The sequence below is a fragment of the Penaeus monodon genome, chromosome 15, assembly GCF_015228065.2.
Source record: "Penaeus monodon isolate SGIC_2016 chromosome 15, NSTDA_Pmon_1, whole genome shotgun sequence".
NCBI lineage: Eukaryota > Metazoa > Arthropoda > Malacostraca > Decapoda > Penaeidae > Penaeus > Penaeus monodon.
This window is the reverse complement of record NC_051400.1, coordinates 15,470,494-15,470,983: the sequence shown is the minus strand read 5'-3', so window position 1 is coordinate 15,470,983 and position 490 is coordinate 15,470,494. Positions and strand designations below refer to the sequence as shown.

The following is a 490-nucleotide window of genomic DNA, read 5'->3' as shown; positions in this document are numbered from 1 at the left end:
GTCTTAAAAATTTACCACTCTTCTAACTTATACAACTCAAAAGAGCAATACCTAAAAATAGTGGGGGGGAAAATTTTTTTTTTTAAATATGAAAGAAATCCATAATTCTAAACTAATATCATCAACTCCCAACCCCATACTAATGCACCGTACCTTGCGTAGAGCCTTAATCCTATATGGATCAACCCGGGTGACGGCGAGAGACACAGGTTCGGGCGTAAAACGAAGTCTTTGGATTCGAATCACCGCACGCACACACATGATGCCAAACTGGAACATCTTCTTGGCATTGAATGGACGGCCTTTGTATTGCTGAAGGGATCATCAATGTTGTTAATGTTAAAAACCATCTCGACATTTGATGCAGCAAACTTATCTTATTCACACCAATGAGCTATTGCTATATCCAAATCATAACAGGATTTCTACAAATAACAATACAATAAACAATAAATTGAAAAGGTCATCATATGAAACCATAATTTGCTTG

The 490-nt window shown here is 36.7% G+C and overlaps 1 protein-coding gene across 1 annotated transcript in view; it reads right to left on the bottom strand.

Moving 5' to 3' along the window:
* The window catches only part of LOC119581779 (phosphorylase b kinase gamma catalytic chain, skeletal muscle/heart isoform-like), a gene marked incomplete at its 3' end in the record, with an annotated part of 27,775 nt that overhangs the window by 2,333 nt on the left and 24,952 nt on the right, over positions 1-490 (bottom strand). Inside the window, 1 exon segment of the mRNA XM_037929909.1 lies at positions 154-312. Coding sequence (XP_037785837.1) covers positions 154-312 — 159 coding nt within the window.